A 20,045-nucleotide genomic window follows, 5' to 3' on the forward strand; every position below is an offset into this window, starting at 1 on the left:
GGGCACGGCCGGGGGGGTCCTGAAGGGTTGCGGGGAGGAGAGGATTTGGGTTTTCTCGCCCCCAAATCCATCGCTGTGGCATGAGCCCTGGGTCTGGCATCGCCCCGATTCCCCTCGGGGACATCGAGGGGGACACACGGGGTGACCTGGTTGGGGATCATGGAGGGGGGGTCGGGGGTGCCCTCCGGGGACCTGCAGCCCCCTCCCGGTGCCGTCGAGGGGGAGCCGGTGTGCGCGGGGCATCCCCCGGGGAGGGAGGATGGGCGGAACCGGCACCGGTACCGACGGACTACAAGTCCCGAACGACCCCGCAAGAGACGCAGGGACCGGGGGCGCGGGGTGCGGGGGGGGGGGCACGAAGCGGGGAGCGGGCGGTGATGATGTCAGCCTGCGGGGAGCCCCGGCGCGGCCAATGGCGCGGCGGGGCCGGGCCAGCGGCGGCGGCGACGGGGGCGGCGGCGGCGGCGAGCGCGCGGCAGCGGCGAGCGCGCGGCGCCCATTCATGATCCAGCGCGCGGGGCCGGTGCCCGGTAAAGCGGAGCCGGTGCCCGGTGAAGCGGCGCCGGTGCCGCCGCCGCCGTCATGGAGACATCGGGGCATCTGCACGATTCGGGCGTGGGGGACCTGGAGGAGGACGGCCGGTGTCCCTGCCCCTTACCGGGGGATGAGCGGCCGCCGCCTCCCGCCGCGCTGCCGCCGCTCCAGCACAGCCTGTTGCACTCCTCGCCCGGGTCGCTGCGGGCCCCTCCTCCTCCTCCCGCCGCCCCCGCCGCCCTCCACCCTTCCTCCCGCCACGGCAGCCAGCTCAACCTCGGCGACCACCCGGCGGGCTCCGGGGCGGCGAGCGGCAAACACCGGCAGCCCAGCCCGCTGGTGCACCGGCGGGACAGCAACCCCTTCACCGAGATCGCCATGAGCTCCTGCAAGTACAGCGGCGGCGTGATGAAGCCCCTCAGCAGGCTCAGCGCATCCCGGCGGAACCTCATCGAGGCCGAGCCGGAGGCGCAGCCCCTGCAGCTCTTCGGCGCTGGCGGACCCCCCGAGATCGTCGTCTCACGCGAGGACAACCACGCGCCCGCCGCCCGCTGCCCCAGCCGCCCGCCGGCTCACCCGGCCCCCGCCACCTTTGCCAAGGGGCCCAAGCGCAAGGCACAGAACATCGGCTACCGGCTGGGGCACCGCCGGGCGCTCTTCGAGAAGAGGAAGCGCCTCAGCGACTACGCGCTCATCTTCGGCATGTTCGGCATCGTCGTCATGGTCATCGAGACCGAGCTCTCCTGGGGGCTCTACTCCAAGGTACCCATGGGGCCAGGGCTTGGGCGCGGGGCTGTCGGTGCTATACGGTGCCCAGCGGGGTGAGCGCAGCACTGTGTGCCCCATATGGTGTCCCATGGGATACACATGGAGCCGTTTGCTCTGTGTGCCATGGGACGGGGCTGGACGGGGACGCTGCGGCCGCAGGTGCTGGACGGGGCTGTGGCCACCGGGGCCGCGTGGCAGCCGGTGTGTGCCGGGTGCCTGGGCAGGCACTGCCCCATGTGCCAGCCACGACGGGGACAGACCCACCAGGGTCTGCGGTGCCCATGGGCGGCCTGGCTGGGTGCTCCTCGAGGCGCTGTGCCCTTGGCGGTGCTTGGAGCCCTATCTCCCTCCTCCTCCTCCTCCTCCACACCCTTTTCTTCCATTTTTTTCGTCTTTTTTTTTTTTTTGCAGGACGGTGTCTTTTATTTATAATTCTCCCCCCCACGCCCCTTCCAGCTCCTGCTCCCGGGCTGCGCTGGTTGGCAGCGATATGAATAACTCTTTGTATAGACATCTGTCATGTTATTTATACCTATCCAGAGAGGGGAAGGCATCGGCACCCGCGCCGGCAAAGGGCGTGTGTGGCACCCATGGGCGTCAGCGGGACGCTGCTGAGGGAGCTGGGGGGCAGGAGCCGGTGGGAAGGGGCCGCTCGCTGCTTCCTGCTATTATCCAGCGCGGGCGGTGGGGAGGGTGGCGCGGGCAGAGGCGGCGACGGAGCTGGAGCAGGTGGAAGGAGGGAGGGAAGGAGGGAGCGAGGGACGCGGCTGGGGGTCCCGTGGGTATGGGGGGACCCCACGGAGGTGCCCGACTGGAAGCGGGGGGCTCCCGGCTGCCCGCGGCTGCCCGCGGCGGTGGGAGCACAGGAGCCGGCAGCAGCGGTTCCCTGCGCCCGGGCAGAGGCAGAGGGATTGCTCCGTGCCGAGCCCACGTCCCTGGCTCCCCCGCCGGGGGAGGAGGATGCTTCGCTTCGCTTCACCGCCACATCCTCCCCAGCGATTCCCTTTCGGCAGCTTCAAGGCCAAACCTTGTCCCCACCCGCGCCCGCTACCTGTTGAGCCGCGGCTACCCGCACCGGGCCCGCGTGCCCGGCACGGGGTGCCAGCGGCGCCGCGCACGCATGTGCCAGCCCCGCACGCAGCCGGGGAAGACCCTGTGAGTCAGCGCTGCCGCTGGCGGCCACCGCGACCCCGGCGCCTGCCGCGCTGCCGGGGCCGAGCCCCGCAGGGGTCGGCACTGGGCGACTGTTTATAAACGCCCCCCGGCAGCCCCCGGTGGGAAACCCGAGCGGGGCCGCGGCTGTGCCCGGGCAGCTGTCGGTGCTGCCGGCCCTGGCCCTGCTCCAGCTCCGCTGCCCCCCGGGGCCGAGCCGGGAAGCGGTGGCCGGGGTTTGCTGGAGCTCTCTGCCTGTCCCCCGGGTGTGGGCAGGATGGGGCCTCTCCCGCCTCCGGTGCGGCACCGCCGGGGCAAAGCATCCTCCCATCCCAACCGAGTCCCCCCATCCCTTGCCGTTGTTTGCCACCAGCGTGGGATCTAGCAGCAGCTCTTCCTGCCGGGTCCCTGTGGACCCGGTGCTGGCAGGAGGTGTTGGGAAAGCCCTTGCCAATAACACTTGCCAGGAGAGCTGGTGGTCCCCGTGCTTTGGGGAGGCAGATCAGTGCCCTGGGAAGGGTCTGGCCGGAGCAGCCTTGGCACGAGCCCTGCCCCAGAGTTTGCCTATTAATAGCCGTTGCTTGGTCCCCGGCACTTCTCTCAGCACCAGCCATTATATCCACACAATTGCACGGCCGGAGCCAAGTTGTTAACAATGCGCCACCGCCTCCGCGGCAAATAGTCCCTTCTCCGTGGTTAAATACCCCGCGGGAATGGGGAACACCGGGGAGAGGAGCGAGGCTGAAAGCAGCCCGGTGCACTGGGAAGCAAAGGATGGGTGCAGCGTGCCATGAGCGTGCCAGGTCTCAGCGTGTGGGGTGGAGGTGTGGATGGGTGCTGATTTGGAGATAATACCTCGGTGAGGGGCTGACAGTGCTCGGTGGGTGCCCTGGCACCACTGGGGCTGGATCGTGGCTGGTGGCAGCCTGAGCTTGCCAATGACTGAATGGGACCCAGAGGCAAGCCCATAGGAGAGGCTGGTGAATCCTGCTCTTCCTGATGGGGTCCGCTTTGGGTACCAGTGAATCAGGGGCTGGTTTAATTTACATCGAGCTAATTATCAGGACGTTCTAATTAGATCATCCATTAGGGTGCCATAATATTGTTCTCACGCAGATGTGGCAAGGGCGCTGGTGTCTATGTGCCAGCAAGTGGAGGACAGAAATTATACTTGGCAGGATTAGATTCAAAACCCATTTTGGAGAAAGAGCCACTCTTGCCTGTGGTACCAGTGGTGCTGGTGGTGCTGGTGGTGCTGGCGGTGCCCTCACTGCCATGCCAAGCTGCTCCGGGTGGGAGCTGGGCCTCCCAAAGTGCTGGTAGAGAGGGAAGCATCTCCCTGGGGGTGCGGAGCCCGGTGTCATGGGGTGTCCCTCCTAACGCCTGCCCTGCTCTTGCCTTGCAGGACTCCATGTTCTCCCTGGCCCTAAAATGTCTTATCAGCCTCTCCACCATCATCCTGCTGGGCCTCATCATCGCCTACCACACGCGGGAGGTGCAGGTAGGTCCCCGTGGTGCCAGGGCTGTGGTGGGCTCCGGTGGGATGCGGGACCCATGCCACAGCCTGCGTGGAGCCTCCTCCCTTCTTGCTGTGGCCTCAGGGGGCAGGAGGGTGTCTTGGGGGCACCGAGGGGTCTGCCTGGGCAGAGCTGTCGGTGACTGTGGGAGGCTGCAGCCGGGAAGGGCTCGGACCAGCTGAGGTGCCAAGGAAAGCTGTGAAATCCTTTCCTAATCAGAGCTGCCCACTCTCTTCCTCCCTTTGCTGGGAAATGAAAGGGCCCCCAGTTTGCTTCAGGAAGGCTGCGCTTCCCCACGGGATCCGGCTTCGGCTCGATGAGGTGGGAGGAACAAATGGCCGTGCAGGAGAAGGAGCATCCCGGGAAGGGGCACCTCAGCCCCCAGCCCCGTGCGCTGGTTCTTTGGTGCTCATCCTGCTCGGAGCTGGAGGCTGGAGCCTCAAAGCAAATATTTGAGTGTTCTGGTTTGTGCTGGGGTAATGTTTACCCCGGGGTGGCTGCTGGGGGCAGCCGGGGGGGGCCGTGACCTGGCGCCACCACCTTCCTCTGCTTGTTGTTCTTGGGAGAGGGTTGGTTGTGCAAACACTGCGAGGCTTCCCCCCTGCTCTGCCCGTGTCCGGAGCCAACATCCCTGCTCCCGAGCGCACACGGTCCCGCTGGCTGGTTGCACCGGGAGGGAAGGGAATGAGATCGGTTTGGCTTGATTTGCTCCAGGCAAAGCCGTGCTGGCTGCTGATCGCCCTATTATCTCTTAGGTACTTCTAAAGGGATTGTTGATAATCCGGCCGGGGATGGAAACAGGGCTTGGAGAACTGTAAATCCTCAGCTTCTCGTCCCTCTGGCCTAAGGGGGGGCTGCGCTCACCCTACTGTGGCACTGGCAGACCCCCCCCGGCCTCAACAGCAGCTTCAGCCTCTTCCTTAAGCATTGAGAGAGCTGGGCTGGTTCAGCCTGGAGAAGAGAAGGCTCTGGGAGACCTTAGAGCAGCTCCAGTGCCTAAAGGGGCTCCAGGAAACCTGGAGAGGGGCTTTGGACAAGGGTCTGTAGGGACAGGACAAGGGGAATGGCTTTAACCTGCCAGAGGGGAGATTGAGATGAGCTCTTGGGCAGAAGCTCTTCCCTGTGAGGGTGCTGAGGCGCTGGCACAGGGTGCCCAGAGAAGCTGTGGCTGCCCCATCCCTGGCAGTGTTCAAGGCCAGGTTGGACACAGGGGCTTGGAGCAACCTGCTCTAGTGGAAGGTGTCCCTGCCCATGGCAGGGGTTGGAGCTGGAGGAGCTTTAAGGTCCCTTCAACCCAAACCAGGCTGGGATTCTGTGATTAATTGCATTAAGTGCCGAGTCCTTTGGGACATTTGCAGCTCTCCGTGTCCTCAGTCTCTCCACGGCTGGGCCATCGCTCTGCCTGGGGTCCTGGGTTCTGCCCATCCCCTCCCCAGCTGCCTGTGCCCACTGTCATCAATGGGCTGCGATGGCAGCGGGTCCCTGGGGTGTCCCCATGCCCATGGCCCCCCAGCCAGGGGGTGTCCCCCCATCCTCCCAGCTCTGCTCCCTGCTCCTCGCTGTGTGTGTCCCTTGCCCTTCACTGCGCTGAGCACGTGCAGAATCGGCACCAGCGCTGCTGGGTCCTCAGCCCGAGGTGTCACCGGGCTCAGCCCCGCGGAGGTGGCTCTGGTCTGTCCTCCCCATGTGGCTTCTCAGAGGTTTCACTCATGTTTCACTTGACCAGAGCTGTGGTGGTCCCCAGGCTTGCTCCTTCCTGTGCCAGAGCCAGCGCTGGGATGCTGGGGATGCTGGAATGTTGGGATGCTGGGGATGCCCCGCTGGGTACTGCTGGACCGCGCCAGGGTTTCCATGGAAACCCGCAGCGATGTGCTGATGTGCCGCAGGTCCAGGGCTGAGGGGCTGCTGCAGGGGGAACCTGCTTGAATCCCTCCTTGCTCCTTCCCTTCCCCAACCTGGCCCATTGCAACCCCCCATCGCAAAGGGCTCCCTGCCTTTTTCCTCTCGCTAATTTGTTTATTTTTAACACCCTTTTCCAGGAAGGAATGGGCTGTCAGCTCGCTAAATGCCTGAGGATCTCCCCTGACAGCTTGGAGCAGTTCTATAAACAATCTCTCAAACAAAGCAGCTCAAAGGAGCGGAGCTTTCCCAACAGAAAGGGAGGTGGCCGGGGACGGCCGCTCCATGAGTCAGTCCCCCTGGGGACAGCCCTGTGTGCTGTGCGGTGCTGTGCGGTGCTGTGCGGTGCTGTGCGGTGAGGCACAGCAGGGGCACAGGGGTCTCCAGTGGGGCAGGAGGGTTGTTCCTGGCTCCCACCCACCGCCTGGGCCCCCCGGAGGAGCCGGTGTCCCTCTGTGCTTTGCAGGGTCAAGGACACCCTGGTGACGGTAGCACTGGCTGCCGCATCCCCCTTGGATCCCTTCCCAGGGGTGCTTGGTGCCTTTGCCAAGCGCTGCTTGTGGAGAGACCTTGAGTGTGTCCCCGGGGCTGTAGGTGACACCAGTATCCCCGTCGCACCCAGCACGAGCTGATGGCAGCCCTGGGAAGGACCCACCGATGGTGTGGGTGACCTCCCGGGCTCGGGCAGTGTCCCAGAGGGACAAGCCCCAGCTGCCATCTCACAGCTCCAGCAGGGACCCTGACTCCATCACCATCACCAGTGGTGGGATGGGAGCTGATACCCAGGATGAACCGGCGGTTGCTATGACAACCGGATCCCATTGCCGCCAGCAGCCGGGTGCTCTGGCTGTGGCGTTCCCCCTCCCAGAGCTGCCCTGGCACTCGGGATGTGGCAGGAGTGAAGGGGCTGGGGTGGCTCATGCCAGGGCTCTGTGGCACTGCAGCTCTGTGCCCGGGCAAAGCTCCGGCCAGCCACTGCACGGGAGTGGGTAGGAGAGAGTTGTCCCTATGCTGGGTGTGTGCTCCAGGCACCCTAAAGCTCTCGGGGGTGTCTCCAGCGCTGCAGCCATCTCTTAACGCACCGGGAGAGCAGCAGAGGGGATGGTAAAAGCTCATTCCCACCTTTTCCTTTCCCATCCATCCCCAGCCCTTCTGGCCAAAGGCATCCCCAGCTCCGCAGGGCTCTGTTGTTGGTCCCCACCGCTGCCTGTGGTGTAATGCTGGTGGGGCACTGGTTACCGCGGCCACTGGTAACTGTATGGTTTTGCATCCTGGTAGCTCTTTGTGATCGACAACGGCGCTGACGACTGGCGGATAGCGATGACGTATGAGCGCATCCTCTACATCAGCCTGGAGATGCTGGTTTGTGCCATTCACCCCATCCCCGGGGAGTACAAATTTTTCTGGACAGCCCGCCTGGCTTTCTCCTACACGCCTTCTCGGGCAGAGGCAGATGTGGACATCATCCTGTCCATCCCCATGTTCCTGCGCCTCTACCTGATCGCTCGGGTGATGCTGCTGCACAGCAAGCTCTTCACCGACGCCTCCTCGCGCAGCATTGGAGCGCTCAACAAGATCAACTTCAACACCCGCTTCGTCATGAAGACTCTTATGACCATCTGCCCCGGGACGGTGCTGCTGGTCTTCAGCATTTCCCTCTGGATCATCGCCGCGTGGACGGTCCGGGTGTGCGAGAGGTGAGAGGGGCTGTTCGGGATGTGCGGAGGTTCGGGATGCTCAGTGATGTCCCAGCACCCTGTGTGAGGGATGCAGAGATCCGGGGGCTCAGCAGCCACCATGTCCCACCAGTGAGCCCCCAGGAGCAGGAGGCAGAGGCAGCGCAGGTCGGGGTGCGAGGGGATGATGAGGAGCTGGTGCGGGAGCCCCAGGGCAATGGGGGGAGCAGGAGGAGCTGGGGGGTGCTGCGAGGTTGGCGAGTGGCAGCGCCTGGCGCGGGCTCTGGCGTCGCTGCGAGTGACTGCCATGACAACACCGTGGTGACAAACCCACTGCCGGATGGCATCACACTGCCATCGGCGTGCTGGGTGCGGGGTTGCTGTAGCGACCAGCCCTGGTGGGTACCGCTGCTCCTCCATCTCTCGGGGACATGCCAGCGCTCCTTTGTCCCCCGAGGGGAACCAGGGGGCTGTGGCAGGGCACCCGCAGCCCGCTGCAGGGGTGCAGGGTGCCAGCAGCATCTGTCCATCCCGGTGGTGTGTGTCCCATCCCTTGTCCCCAGAGGCTGAGCTCGGTGCTGTGCTGCCATCAAAGCTCAGCTAATTGCCCCAGAGGGTTTTTGGGATAACACCGCAGACAACACGTGCGTTGTGATTCGGTGTCTGTGGATTTGCAATGGAATCCCTTGAAGTTGTTGTGGCAGCTTCGTGCCATCCTTGGAACTGAGGTGTGAGAGATGGCACCTGCGGCACCCCAGGGTTCCCTGGGACACCCAGCTTGGTGCTGGGTGCTTACAAGGTGGGACAAGGCCACCCCTCCTCTTCTCTAAGGTGGTGTTCTCATCCTGCTGTCCACCTCGTGAAGGGGCATTAGAGCAGCAGAGCGGAGTGGCACGCTGAGATTTGACAAGCCTTTATAGGCTGCGTTTGCCTCCCTGCCTCCCGCAGAGATGCTCTCAGGATGTGCTGGATGCTCGTGCACCGCTTCGTTGTGTTTGGGAGATCTTCATTTGGGCCTCCTAAATGGGGAGCAGGTGACCAGGCTCCCCAGGGGTGCCCAGGGGGTTGATTCTGCACCTGGGGGGGGGTGGGGCTTAGGCTGGCAAATGCAAAGTACATAAAGAACCATTAGTGACAGGGGAAAAAAGAGCCAGGAATGACGCAGACGAGGTGCTGCAGATCACCGGCACCGCGGCTGCTGCCACCTCCCTCTGTCTGATGGGGACCGGGGGGGGGCTCAGAGCTGGGCTGGGGATGCACCGACCCGGGTGATGCAGGACCTCTGGGCCATGCTCCATCCCTGAGGACTGCACCATCCCTGGAGCCACAAAGGCTGTGCGGGATGTGTCCCCAGGGCTGGCAGGTCGCTGCAGCAGCGCTGGAAACCAGTTTGCTGTGGTTTGTGGGAGCACCCCGCAGCAGCGCCCGCGCAGAGGTGGCTCCGTGGCAATGGCACGTCCCCGCCGCGGCACCGTGGGCTGCTCCAGCGCCTGCGGTGCCGCGGCGCTGCCGGGCGTCCTGCCGGGCGTGCCGGGGGCCACCGCGCTCGGAAGGCAGCGAGTCGCTTAGCAACCTCGCCCGCTCGCCGGCCACGCAGCGCTGCGGGCGATGCCGGCCCCGCCGCTGACGGCACACGCGTGTGCTCACACACACGTGTGCTCGCACGTGCAGCCAGCCCCGCTCCCCAGGGTGGGGGTGCAACCACGGTGCTGCTGCCCAGACCCGAAGGGTCGGTTCAGCCGAGCCGGTGATGCCGGCGTGGTGACGCTCCATGGGACTGGAGCGATGCTCGTGGCAGCCCCATGGCGGGGAGTGCCTGGTGCCCTTAGAGGGTGATGGAAACGGGTGCTGGGGTGTAACTGATGGTGGCAGCTCCTCTTCCTGCCCCTCCTCTTTATCAGCTTCTGAGTGTCCACTTACTTGGGGGGAAAAACATTTCAGAAGAGGAGAAAACCCAACTGCTCCAGGAGCGAGGAGCTGGGATAAACCGGGGGAGAACTGCCAAAAGCTCCATCTGGTTTCCCTCTAGTGATTTCATGAGGAGGCCGGGAGAAGCCTCCTGGGGAGAGGGATGTGTGCAGGCAGTGAGGGTGACAGGGTGAGGGTGCTGCCAGGACCTGGGTCCTGCTGCACTGCCAGGAAGCAGCGCTGCATCCCTTGGGAAGCATTACCCGGAGGCTCGGCAGGACCCGCCACTGGTCCCCGGTGTGGCACAGGGGGCTCAGTGTGGGATGCAGAGCGGGATACAGAGCAGGATGCAGAGCGGGATGCAGAGCGGGATAGAGAGTGGGATACAGAGCAGGATGCAGAGCGGGATGCAGAGCGGGATAGAGAGCGGGATACAGAGCAGGATGCAGAGCAGGATGCCGAGCAGGATGCCGGCGGGGAGCTGGCACGGTCGGGGGCTTTGCAGCTGTTTCTCCCATCAGGCGGCTCTTTCCGCCGTGCCACGTGGCACCGGGGACGCCGGCAGCGGGACCGGGACGTGGTGACAGCTCTGACTGGAAGCAGAAGCCTTTTCCGCTGAGTTCTCACTCTGATTCTGTCCATGTGGTTTTTTCCTGGGCCAGGAATTGCGCAACCGCTGTTGCTACGGGGCATCTGCCACGTTCTTAATCCCTGTTCCCCACTACACAGCCTTGTGCCAGGGCAGCCGCCGTGCCCAGCTGCCCCCATTGCTCCCCATCCCCTGTCCCGACACTGATGCCCGTATCTCCTTGGCAGGTACCATGACCAGCAGGACGTAACCAGCAACTTCCTGGGTGCCATGTGGCTCATCTCCATCACCTTCCTCTCCATCGGCTATGGTGACATGGTCCCACACACCTACTGCGGGAAGGGTGTCTGTCTGCTCACTGGCATCATGGTAAGGGCCGTGCTGAGCCGGTTGCCCCCGCTGTGGGCTCTGCCTGTCCCCAGCACGGCAGCAGGGCCACCAGGTTTTACAGGGACCTGCTTCCCCGCTAGTTTGTCCATGCACAAAAGCACAACGGTTTCAACTTTGAGGACTTGGAGCCTGGGAGCTGATAGAGCTGGGCTTAGCAGGACGTGGTGGTTTGGTTCAGGAGGTGATGGTGCAGTGTGGGACACCAGCCGGTCACCATCCTCCAGGGCCATCAGGTCTCCAGGAGATGTCCTGATTGTGGAGCAAGGAGCTGTCACGGCTCCAGCACCCAGCACGCGGCTCTGTCCTCCTTGGCTCCAGGCCTTGGGGATGGAGCCGTTCCCCCTCCCTGCTCCACCAGCAACTATTGTCTTTGGTCTGTGTCGATGAGGTCAGGCACCAGCGAGGCCCAAAGGAACCGGGCGAGGGAGAAAATCCCTCTTGGAGGTGGGGGGGGGCTGTGGCATTTCCCAGCTGAATGAGGGGTCCTGGAGCATCCCGCAGCCCCGCTGGGAAGAGGGAAGTGGTGGGAGCCGGAAGCTTGGGGGATGCTGAAGGATTCAGCTCAGAGCATGATGTTAATTAATGACTCTTTAATCAATTAAGGAGCGTTTGCCAGGATCGTGGGGCCTCTGCCAGGCTGCGGGAGGGGGGAGCAGCTCAGCTGGTGCAGGCAGAGCACCCGAGCACCACAGGGAGCGGGGGCTTTGGTGCCTTTGCTTTCCAAAGGCAAATATGTCCCGGAGATGATGGGATCCAGCCCTAATCGCCGGGATAATCAAGCTCCCAGCTGTCGCTGTTGGGAGATGCAGCAAGTCGGGAGGGGGGGTCCCTATTCGGGGGTCCCCTTCCCTGCCCTCCCCCAGGTTGCTGGTGCTTCCCCACTGCTCTCCCACCCTGGAGTCCTCTCAGGAGCTGGGGGTTCCCCATCCCACCAGGCACTAGCAGGGGGCACCGGCTCTGGCGGCGCTGGTAAAGCAGGCTTAGCCCAGCCGTTAACGGGTGCTGGGGAGGCAAAGGCTCACCAATGCTCACCACTGACCTCGTCAGTCATCCCTGGCCTGTCCCATTAATGACCCAGCACATCACCAAGGACACTGTGATACCGAGGATAAGGTGGTTGGGGGGTGCATGGAGCTTTACTGAATGAGGGGCTTGCAGTGGGGAGGGTGCACCAGGATGCTGGAGGGTGACAAACCATCTCCCTGCTGTCCCCACACAGGGTGCCGGCTGCACGGCACTGGTGGTGGCCGTGGTGGCCAGGAAGCTGGAGCTCACCAAAGCTGAGAAGCACGTCCACAACTTCATGATGGACACGCAGCTGACGAAGCGGGTAAGGTGCTGCGGGAGATGGGGATGGGGGGACCACAGTGGGTGCAGGTCTCCCGTGGGTACCACATCCGAGGGCCTGGGATGCAGCAGAGGCGCAGTGTTATGGTGGGAGCGAGCGGCACCAGCTCCGTGTCAGGGATTTAGGCAGTGCAGGATGCTCGGGGAGGAAAAGCCTGTGGTTTTTTCCCCCTGGGAGGAAACAGGCTCCCTCCTCCTGCAGAGCAGGATCTCAATTAGCTCGGTGTCAGGAAGACAACGGGGTTTCGGTGATTCAGCACCTCACCTGCTGCAGACGGGAGCCGTGCTGGAGGCTCCTGTGCTTCCCATCCCCGGGGCGGGACCCGGGGGCTGCAGCAGGGTTGCTGGTTGTGCCGGTGTGTGGCATCACGTCCCCGGCAGCGCGGGGGCTGCAGGAGGTCCCTGGTCTCAGCAGCCTCGTCACAGCAAAGCATCAGCGTGATGGAGTGGGCTGCTGGCGGTGGGAGTAACACTTTATATAGGGGCTGGTGGCAAAGCAAGCGTTGGTGCAGCCCGTGGAAGGGCGACATCCCAGTGCCGGGACGTGGCAGAGACGCTTCACCCTCGGAATGCCACAGGAGCATCCCTGGGGATAGTTGGGGGCCTCAGTGTGGCCGGGCCAGGAAAGCAAACAGCTGCTCGGCCCCAGCTCCTCCGGCCATGGATATGGATCCGCGGGCTCCGTGCCAGGCAGACGGCAGCCAATTCATCTTGGAGTGAGCAGCAGAGCTGCGGTTGAGCCGGGAGCCTGCGGAAGCCACGTCCTTGTGCCGGCAGCGCAGCCGGGACCTGCCAAGAGCAGCAGATGGATGCAGGAGTCGGGAACGACTTTGGGATCCTTCCTTCTTCTCGAGGCTCAGGGTGCAGTGAGGAGCCTGGGGGGGAGCATCGGTGCAGGGCAGGGCAGGGATGAGACTGGTGTGAGCAGCTCTGCCTGCCCCGATTCCCATCCAAGCTGCCCGTGATCCCTTGCAGAGGTGCAGGAGTCCATAGGGAGCGAAGCCGAGCGCCTCGCTCCAGCTGGGACGAGTCGAGTGCTCTGGCAGCACCGGCTCACAACCGGCGGCGGAGCCAGACCAGTGTCTCTATGAGATCCTGCAGGCCGGTGACCTGCAGCCAACTCTCCTCTTGCAGATCAAGAACGCAGCGGCCAACGTCCTGCGGGAAACGTGGCTCATCTATAAGCACACCAAGCTGCTGAAGAAGATCGACCACGCCAAAGTCAGGAAGCACCAGAGGAAGTTCCTACAAGCCATTCACCAGTAAGGGGCTGCTGGGCAGGCAGTGGTGCTGGGGGGGGGATGCTGGATCCATGGTCCAGCCCCTGGCAGGGGCGCGGGGATGCTTCCCCATCACCTGGGATGCAGCCGCAATGCTCTTCCCTTCTCCCCAGGTTGCGGAGCGTGAAGATGGAGCAGCGGAAGCTCAGTGACCAAGCCAACACCCTGGTCGACCTCTCAAAGGCAAGTCCCCGCGGTGACCCCTCGGCTCGGCGGGTGTTTCCCTTCACTTGGACAAGCGGCCCTGGCTGACCGGCAGATGCTCCGGCACGGGGATGTCAGCTGGGAATAGGCAGGAAGAGAAACGCAGCCATGAGCCAGGGACTGGTGTGGGGGGGGTCACCCTTCCTCCAGGAGAGATCTTTGCTCCCTGCACCCCCTTTTTGCAGCCCCAGGACTCACAGGGCTGGCTGCCCCTTTCCCCTCTGCCTGCACAGGGGCAGGGTCTCCTCATTTAATGGCCCAGGGTGATCCACGCTGCGGTCACAGGGCCCTGCGAGACAAGGCAGCTCTTCAGCTCTGCTCACAGAAAGGGGTTAGAGGGCTGGGCTCTGCCAGTGGCAATAGCACCGACCCCTCCAGCCACAGCACCGACCCCTCCAGCCAGGGCACTGACCCCTCCAGCCACGGCACCGACCCCTCCAGCCACGGCACTGACCGCTCTGTCCCCTCCCCAGATGCAGAACGTGATGTACGACCTCATCACGGAGCTCAACGACCGCAGTGAGGACCTGGAGAAGCAGATCAGCAGCCTGGAGTCCAAGCTGGAGCAGCTCAGCACCAGCTTCAACTCCCTGCCCCTGCTGATGGCCGACATGCTGCGCCAGCAGCAGCAGCGCCTGCTCGCCGCCGTGCTGGAGGCGCGGGGGGTCAGCGTGCCCGTGGGCACCCCCCAAACTCCTCTGTCCGAGAGCCCCATCGGGGTCAGCTCCACCTCCTTCCCCACCCCTTACACAAGCTCAAGCAGCTGCTAAAGCGCAGCCCCTGGGTCCCGCCATGGACAGGGGCAGCGTCTCCGCGCAGGTCCCGAGCTCTCCATGGATTTCCTTCTGGTCCTCGAGCCGCCGCAGGACCCCTTCGGCCGGAGCCGGTGGGACCAGCGGTGCCGAGCGCCGCTCGGAGCTTTGCCAACGCCTTGGTATCGGGAACCACATCCCCGTTCAGGTGCCTCTACACGTGGTGAAGGAAGGGGACGGGAGGCGATGCCTCGGGCGAGCCCGCGCCGCGGAGGCCGGTGGCGGACGGAAAACCCACGCTCAATCTCAGGTCTTCACATATGAAAACGGAACAAAACAGCGAGTCAGCAGCACTGAAGCAACGGAGACACCAGAGGGAAGAGTTTTCCTCCCCTGCCCCTCTCACCGTCGCAAAGCAGATGCCCACACGGTGGTTTCTTGCCCAGGCTCTGACCCACGCTCCATCCCATCTCCTTACCTGGACCCGCAGGAATCCCCCCTTGCATTCTTGGGTGGGTGACAGTGGCCATAACCTGCCGTGGGCTTCTCTGGAGCTGTGAGTGTGTTCGTCCCGGGCAGAACAAGGGATGCTTCTCCCTTCTGCTCCTCACTGGAGATGTGCCGGAGCCGGGAAAGCGGTGCCTAACGCACGTGCGGATGCGGGGCCGGGCAGGGGCTGGCAGGCCAGCCCGGGCACCACGGGGGGCTCCGGTGCTCACCTCGCTGCCCACCCCCAGCATTCCAGGAAGCCAACGGGCTCTTTGCTGGATGAGAAACCCCATCAGCACCGGGTGCGCTGGGGCCGAGCCGGGGCGCGCTGGCGAGGGATGCAGTGGTGGGGAAGGTGCTTCATCTGTTTAAAACCAGCCCATTGTCGCCTCCGTGCTGCTGCTGCTGGGTTTGGTGGGGATGGGCAGCACCATCCGGTGCCATCCACGTGGGTACTTCTGGAACCAGCCCTTTTCTGTTCTGCTTTCCCCATTTCCCCCCTTTTCTTCCCCGGTTCTGCCCCGGGGCTGTGCTGGGCTCTGCCTGCGCCCTGTGTGGAGCCCGGCAGCAGCTCCGGGGCTGCTCTTTGCTGCTTTCAATGAAAACCCAGCAGAGGCTATTTCTATATTTTTAAACAGATGAAGGAACCTGTAATTACTCCCCGATATTAATTACAGCTCAGCCGGCAGTGTCAGTAATTGTAATCAAAGTCACTGTGTTACTCCAGGTATACTCAGCCTGTAATCTCCTTTGTAACTCTTTCCCTCCCATAAATAACGCTGTGTTTTGTGCACACGGAGGCATGGATGGATGAGCCTGATGCCGAGGAAGAGGAGGAGGAAGGTTGCCAGCCTTTTCCCATCCTCGGCCGGCAGGAGATACCCAGCTTCTGGGAATGAGCTGCTCTTCCAAGCTCTTGTCATTAGTGTAATTGCAGGGTGGGCAGAGGCTGGGATGCCTTTGGCAGCCCCCCCAGCTCTATTCTTAGCTCTGCTGCTGCTCCCCATGTGCTGCAGGTGACCCTCAGCCCGAGCTGGCTTCTCTGTAGGGAGGATTCCAGCATGGCAATGGAGAGAAGGTTCATTCTCAATGGGGAATGAGCTGACGTGCAGGATCTGTGCTGGAGGAAAGCGCTTCCGTTCCTCTGCTGGGGTGCGAGTAGGAACGAGCTGCAGTGGGGCTGCGTGGGGCGAGGAGCGGAGCTGTGCCCGGGGCACCAGAGCCAGAGGAAGGATTGATGCTCGAGGATCGATGTCGCAGCGGGAACCTCCTCACAGGCTAATGATTGAGTCTGGGAAATGAAACCAAGACAAGACGAGGCACTGGCAGCTGCTGGGACCTGAGGTGCGGGGAGGACCAGTGGGGAGAGCTTCAGGAGCGCAACTGCTGCAAGAGAGCCTTGTCCTGGGGCAGAGTGGTGGGATCTCACCAGGGATGGCAGGAGCTGGGCAGGGATCTCTGCACCCACACAGCCTCCATCCCACCCCCTGCATCCCACCCCCTGCATCTCACCCTGCATCTCACCCCCTGCATCTCACCCTGCATCCCACCCCCTGCATCTCACCCTGCATCTCACCCCCTGCATCTCACCCTGCATCCCACCCCCTGCATCTCACCCTGCATCTCACCCCCTGCATCCCACCCCCTGCATCTCACCCTGCATCTCACCCCCTGCATCTCACCCCCTGCATCTCCCACTGCCTCTTCCCTCCTGCATCTCCCCCCCTGCATCCATGCACCCTGCAGCCCCCATCCCACCCCGTGTTGCACCTTCACTCCTGCCTGTGCCTCAGCACTGGTGCCGGCAGCCCTGACCCATCACCAGGCTCACCGGGCTCCACAGAGGGAAACCCCTCCCCATAACCCCGAGGCCACAGTGAGGGCCAGTGTGGGGAGATGGGGGCACCCCCAGTCTCCCCCCAGCATGGTCCAGCCCACAGCATCCCGCAGGTACCTGCAGCCTCGGTGCAGCCCCAGGGAGCTGGAGCTGGAGCTGCCCTTCCTGGCAGGGCTCTGGCAAAGGGCTCTGGTAAATGCTGTCTCTACACCTGAGAACGTTGTTTTGGAGCTGGGAGCCCCGAAAGGGCATCGGAACAAGTGAAGAGCTGGGACCAGCAGCCGAGCTGGAGGAAAAGCACAAGAACAAACCCACAACGTCAGAACCCCAAAGCGATGCCACCAACCGCAGCCGGGACGCACCCAAGCTTGGAACCCCTCCAGGACCCCCCCAGCCACAACCTGCCTCTGGTTTTCCCTTTGCTCCAAGAGCCCCGAGGAGGAAACCCCCGAGGAACACCGGCCAAACACCACGTCCTCTGCAAAGCCACAGCCTGCAGGAGCTTCGCCCTGGTCCGCGTCTCGCCTCTGCGCCGCTCGCTTCTTTTTTAACACTAGGGGAAAGTACAATAGTTTATTTTACCTATGAAATATATTGCTATCTTAGAGAGGTTCTTGTAACTTTCCATCCTGGTTTTGTACCCTACGCGGTGGGCAGCGGCAGCAATGCCAGCCCGCTGCCAAAGTGTCTGTTTCTGAGTACAGCCGCTGCTCCTGGTGCTCCCGAGGCTCCCCGTGCTCCTCATCCTTTACCCCCCCAGCTCTTCATTCCCATTACCTGGAAGCTGGCCTTTAACAGGGCCGGAGCCATGTAGCCCGATGGCACCAGAGCTTTGCTGCTCCCTAGGGAAAGGTCTGCTCCCATTTTTTGCCTGGGGTCCCAGCACTTTCTGGAAAGCCATTGCCCCCCCTCCCTCCCCCCCCAGGCAATCTCCTCCGGCTGAAAGAGGGACTCATCTTCCTGGGCACAGCCACAATTCCCCCTTTCCCTAAAGGATGGAGGTTGTCCTGGCGTGGAGCGCGCTGCTTCCCTCCTCCAGCCAGGCTCCCGCACCTTTTGGCTTTAGATGAGCTTTAAGGTCCCTTCAACCCAACCCAGGCTGAGGTTCCTCGAGCCTCAGAGTGCGTCTCTTCCTTACCTCAAGCCCCTGAGCTGCTGGACCTGATCCCCATTGGATCAACATCTGTGGACAAACAATGTTCCTTTGCAGCCCTGATGCTCCTTCCCGGCCTGTTCTCCCGCATGGAGCGGGACCAGGCAGCACCTATGGGACCAATTCCAGAGGAAGCCCCCCCCCAGTGGCTGCTCCTCCCTGAGTCGCAGTCCCTGTGTGCTCTCCTTGTTGTCACTGTTATGACTGTGCTGGCCTGACCCTGCCAGGCCATTTAAACCCAGTAGGGCCAAGTCCCAGCAGCAATGGTGCCATGAGCTCCGGTGGCTCCTTGCTGGCCCCAAAATCCCCTCGCAGAAAGGAGCTGGTTCTGCTGCCTGGGCTGTTCCTGCCCCACATATTCGCCTCCACTTGTGGGGCGGTTGTTGGAGGGCGATGGTTGAGACCGGCTTGGGGGTTTCTAGCTCTGCCGGAGGAGAGGGGCTGGTTCCCCCTGAGGGCAGAGCTGAGGCTCCCCTGCTGCCTCTGGGGACCCTTAGGTGCTCATCCCTCTGTACCATTCGGTACGGCATCTCCCAGCCTGCGATGGCACCAGGTAGGTTTGCTGGGGATGAAGGTGATCCCTCAGCACAGGGAAGATGCTGCTGCAAGCACCTGAGCTCCCTCCCAAAGGCACCCAGCGGGCTCAGGGTGGCCAAGACCTGGGCTTGTGCAGGGGAAGGGAAAACCTACTCCATGGGATTAGCTATTTCCCAGTGGGATGAGCCACCTCGGAGCCCTGTGGGGCACCGGGCAGGGCTCTGGGCTCCAGCACCGTGTGCCCAGTGGGTGCTCTCAGCCAGGGGTTCTTAGCACCCAGCTCTGCTCCTCCTTCTGCCCAAAGTGTTCTTCCCCCCGCTGGGGTCTTGGCATTCCCAACCCGCCGATGCCTTCCCAGCGGGAGCTGCTTGCGTGTCTTTGTGGTCGGGGGCTTACATCCCTCCTCCTGGTCCAACCTCTGAGCCAGGGGCAGGGAGCAGGGACTGGCCCTTGCCCACAGCATCGCCATAAACCCAAGCTGTACCCAGAAACAGGCATGTTTTAAACTATGGCTTTAACCTGTTCACTGTAAAAAGTGCCTTGGACTTTAATCTGAAGAGGTCAGTATCTATAAATATTTACCTGTGCGGGTGTGTAAGTATGCAGCTATCTATGTATAGTTACACACACAAATATATGATATATCCATACACCTCTAAGCGCTTCAGAGCCCTCTGTTCTGGTCTGGGAGCTCTGCCGGGGTCGGGGGCTGGCTGTGGGTGATGCTCCAGGTGTTCCTTTGGGCCTTCTACTGCTTTGGGGAGACCCCAGCGAGGGGGAAGCATCCCCTTGTGCTGCTGTGTGTGGGGGGGATGCTGGGGCTCCCGTGGCCCCATAACAGGGGCCATCAGGCAGGACCCCCTGGCTACCCTGGGGCCAGCAGAGTAGGATGTGCAGTAGTTGAATGGTGATGAATTGGGCTTGTTTTGCCGTTAAACTAATACCTGTAAATCCCCCGAATGCCTCCAGCAGCCCCAGGGGACTCTTTGCTCGGGGATTAAAGCCCTCGAGCATCATGCCCAGTATTAGCGGCTTAGCTCAGCAGAGCCTTAATGCACGGGGGCATTTGTGATGCTGCCCACAGAGACGGGGCAAAAGTCGCTTCGTCATTGCGTGCTTTTATCAGTGGCTTGGGATTGAGGCTTCCCCAAAGCCCCTCTCCAGGTTTCCTGGAGCCCCTTTAGGCACTGGAGCTGCTCTAAGGTCTCCCCTTCAGGAGCCTTCTCTTCTCCAGGCTGCCCCAGCCCAGCTCTCTCAGCCTGGCTCCAGAGCAGAGCTGCTCCAGCCCTCGCAGCAGCTCCGTGGCCTCCTCTGGCCCCGCTCCAGCAGCTCCACAAGTCCCTCTTGTGCTGTTGCCCCAGAGCTGGATGCGGAATGCAGGGGGGGGGGTCCCCAGAGCGCAGCCGGAGGAGCTGGAGGTGGTCCCGGTTCCCAGGGACAGAAGAGGCTCCATCCACCCCGCTCCATCCCCGCAGCTCCTCTCCTCCCTGCACCGTGCTGAGCCGCCTGGCGCTGGGCCGGGCAGGATGCTGCTCGCTCCAAACCTGGCACTAGACGTTGGTTGAGAGCAACAGGTTTTGTACTAATCACAGAGGAACCCATTAGGCTGCGAGATCCGCGGCCACCTGGTGCTTCTCACTGGTTTTTCCTCCTCTGTCTCTTTCCTTGCTGCTGCCTCCAGGGGAGCCATGAACGGAACAAGACACGTTCCAGCTTCTTGCTTGCTTTGAGATTAGAAACTGCTGTTGGTGAGGAAACAATCTGTGCAGGAGAAGCAGTTCCAGTGCTGCCCATGGCCTGAGAGCTGCAACCCGCATCTCCTGTGCCATCCATCGCTCCCTCCGAGCAGCCTCCTGCCTCTCCATCGGTGCCTGGCTGCGTGGAAGAGAACTGATCTGCAGTGAATAAAGCACAAGCGGTGCAGGAGGTGCAGCGGGAGCCCGGGGGAGGCACAAAGGAGTCCTACACACAAGGAAGCCCTTTGGAGCCTTGGCTGCGCCAAGCTCTCCCCAT

General features: G+C 62.9%; 1 protein-coding gene across 1 annotated transcript; it reads left to right on the forward strand.

Moving 5' to 3' along the window:
- Positions 1-488: 488 nt before the first annotated feature.
- On the forward strand, positions 489-18,633 carry KCNN3 (potassium calcium-activated channel subfamily N member 3). The gene is made up of 8 exons (XM_030473781.1): positions 489-1,296; positions 3,860-3,955; positions 7,149-7,567; positions 10,271-10,412; positions 11,653-11,763; positions 12,915-13,042; positions 13,174-13,243; positions 13,738-18,633. The coding sequence occupies exons 1-8, from the start codon at positions 583-585 to the stop codon at positions 14,032-14,034; spliced, it is 1,977 nt and encodes a 658-aa protein (XP_030329641.1). The 5' UTR covers positions 489-582; the 3' UTR covers positions 14,035-18,633.
- The last annotated feature ends 1,412 nt before the right edge of the window (positions 18,634-20,045 follow it).

This window comes from Strigops habroptila, chromosome 22 (assembly GCF_004027225.2).
Source record: "Strigops habroptila isolate Jane chromosome 22, bStrHab1.2.pri, whole genome shotgun sequence".
NCBI lineage: Eukaryota > Metazoa > Chordata > Aves > Psittaciformes > Psittacidae > Strigops > Strigops habroptila.